The 1,169-nt window shown below is 36.1% G+C and overlaps 1 protein-coding gene across 1 annotated transcript in view; it reads right to left on the bottom strand.

The window, feature by feature from the left end:
* PRR11 (proline rich 11) overlaps positions 1-1,169 on the bottom strand; it is a 33,048-nt gene that overhangs the window by 4,329 nt on the left and 27,550 nt on the right. Inside the window, exon 6 of the mRNA XM_037742441.1 lies at positions 842-960. Coding sequence (XP_037598369.1) covers positions 842-960 — 119 coding nt within the window. The remainder of the gene's footprint in view (positions 1-841; positions 961-1,169) is intronic.

The following is a 1,169-nucleotide window of genomic DNA, read 5'->3' as shown; positions in this document are numbered from 1 at the left end:
GATCTCTTGACCTCGTGATCCACCCGCCTCGGCCTCCCAAAGTGCTGGGATTACAGGCTTGAGCCACCGCGCCCGGCTTCTTCATCTTTTTGAAAATTAACTTAAAGTATCACTTTGACATCTTCAAAATAGGCAGTTCATTGTATGTAAATTTCATAGATAAAATCTTGTTTTGAGACATTTAGGATTTTTCTTGTTTTCAAGATGGAATCTCTCTCTGTTGCTCAGGCTGGAGTACAGTGGCACAGTCACTTCACACTGCAGCCTTGACCTCCTGGGCTCAAGTGATCCTCTTGCTTCAGCCTCCCAAGTAGCTGGGACTACAGGCACACACCACTGCATCAGGCTAATTTTTAATTTAATTATTTTTTTTAGAGATGAGGGTCTCACTACGTTGCCCAGGCTGGTCTTAAATGCCTCGCCTCAAGCAATCCTCCCACTCTGGCTTCTGAAAGTGGTGGGATTACAGACATAAGCCATCACGTCTATCCTAAAATTCTTGATAGAATATTTTTCTCCCAAAATCTGTTATTAAATCAATGACACATTTTATAATAAACAACATCTTTAAATGGGGCAATAAAGCATATGCCCAGAAAAGACTAGAATAATAAACAGCAGTATGTTAACCATGACAATCTCCAATGTTAGGATTATTTAGATAATTTTTGTTTTCTTTTTTAAACTTTTCTGTAGATTTCAATTTTTCTATAATGAGCATATATAACTTTTAACATTAAAAATAAGTAAAAAAAAGTCATTTTTTCCTGTTTTTAGGCCCTTGTACAACAATATCATTCTTTTAAGTAGTAGTAGAGTATAGCACTGTGCAGTTCCTTACATTAAGAAATTTGTAACTCGAGTTGATAATATTTTGGAGTTAGGTCTCAGGGTAACACGCTGCAAGTCAGAGACAGTAACTAGTGGATTCCGTGCCTTCGGCGATGGTATAATCTTTAATTAAAAAATGAGATACTATTAAAACACATTTTAAAATATAATTCAAGACGTAAACATGCAAAAATGGCAAATATCTGAGTGTTGAGTATGTGTAAGGCATATCCACTATTCCACCCAATTTTTATTCCAGAGCTTCAAAGGATGTCTCTACCTCTTCAGACTAATGGTTGGGAGTCTGAATTAAATCTAATTAAATCATTTTCTAATAT

This window comes from Cebus imitator, unplaced genomic scaffold (genome assembly GCF_001604975.1).
Source record: "Cebus imitator isolate Cc_AM_T3 unplaced genomic scaffold, Cebus_imitator-1.0 Scaffold121, whole genome shotgun sequence".
NCBI lineage: Eukaryota > Metazoa > Chordata > Mammalia > Primates > Cebidae > Cebus > Cebus imitator.
This window is presented reverse-complemented; position numbering and strand designations above follow the sequence as displayed.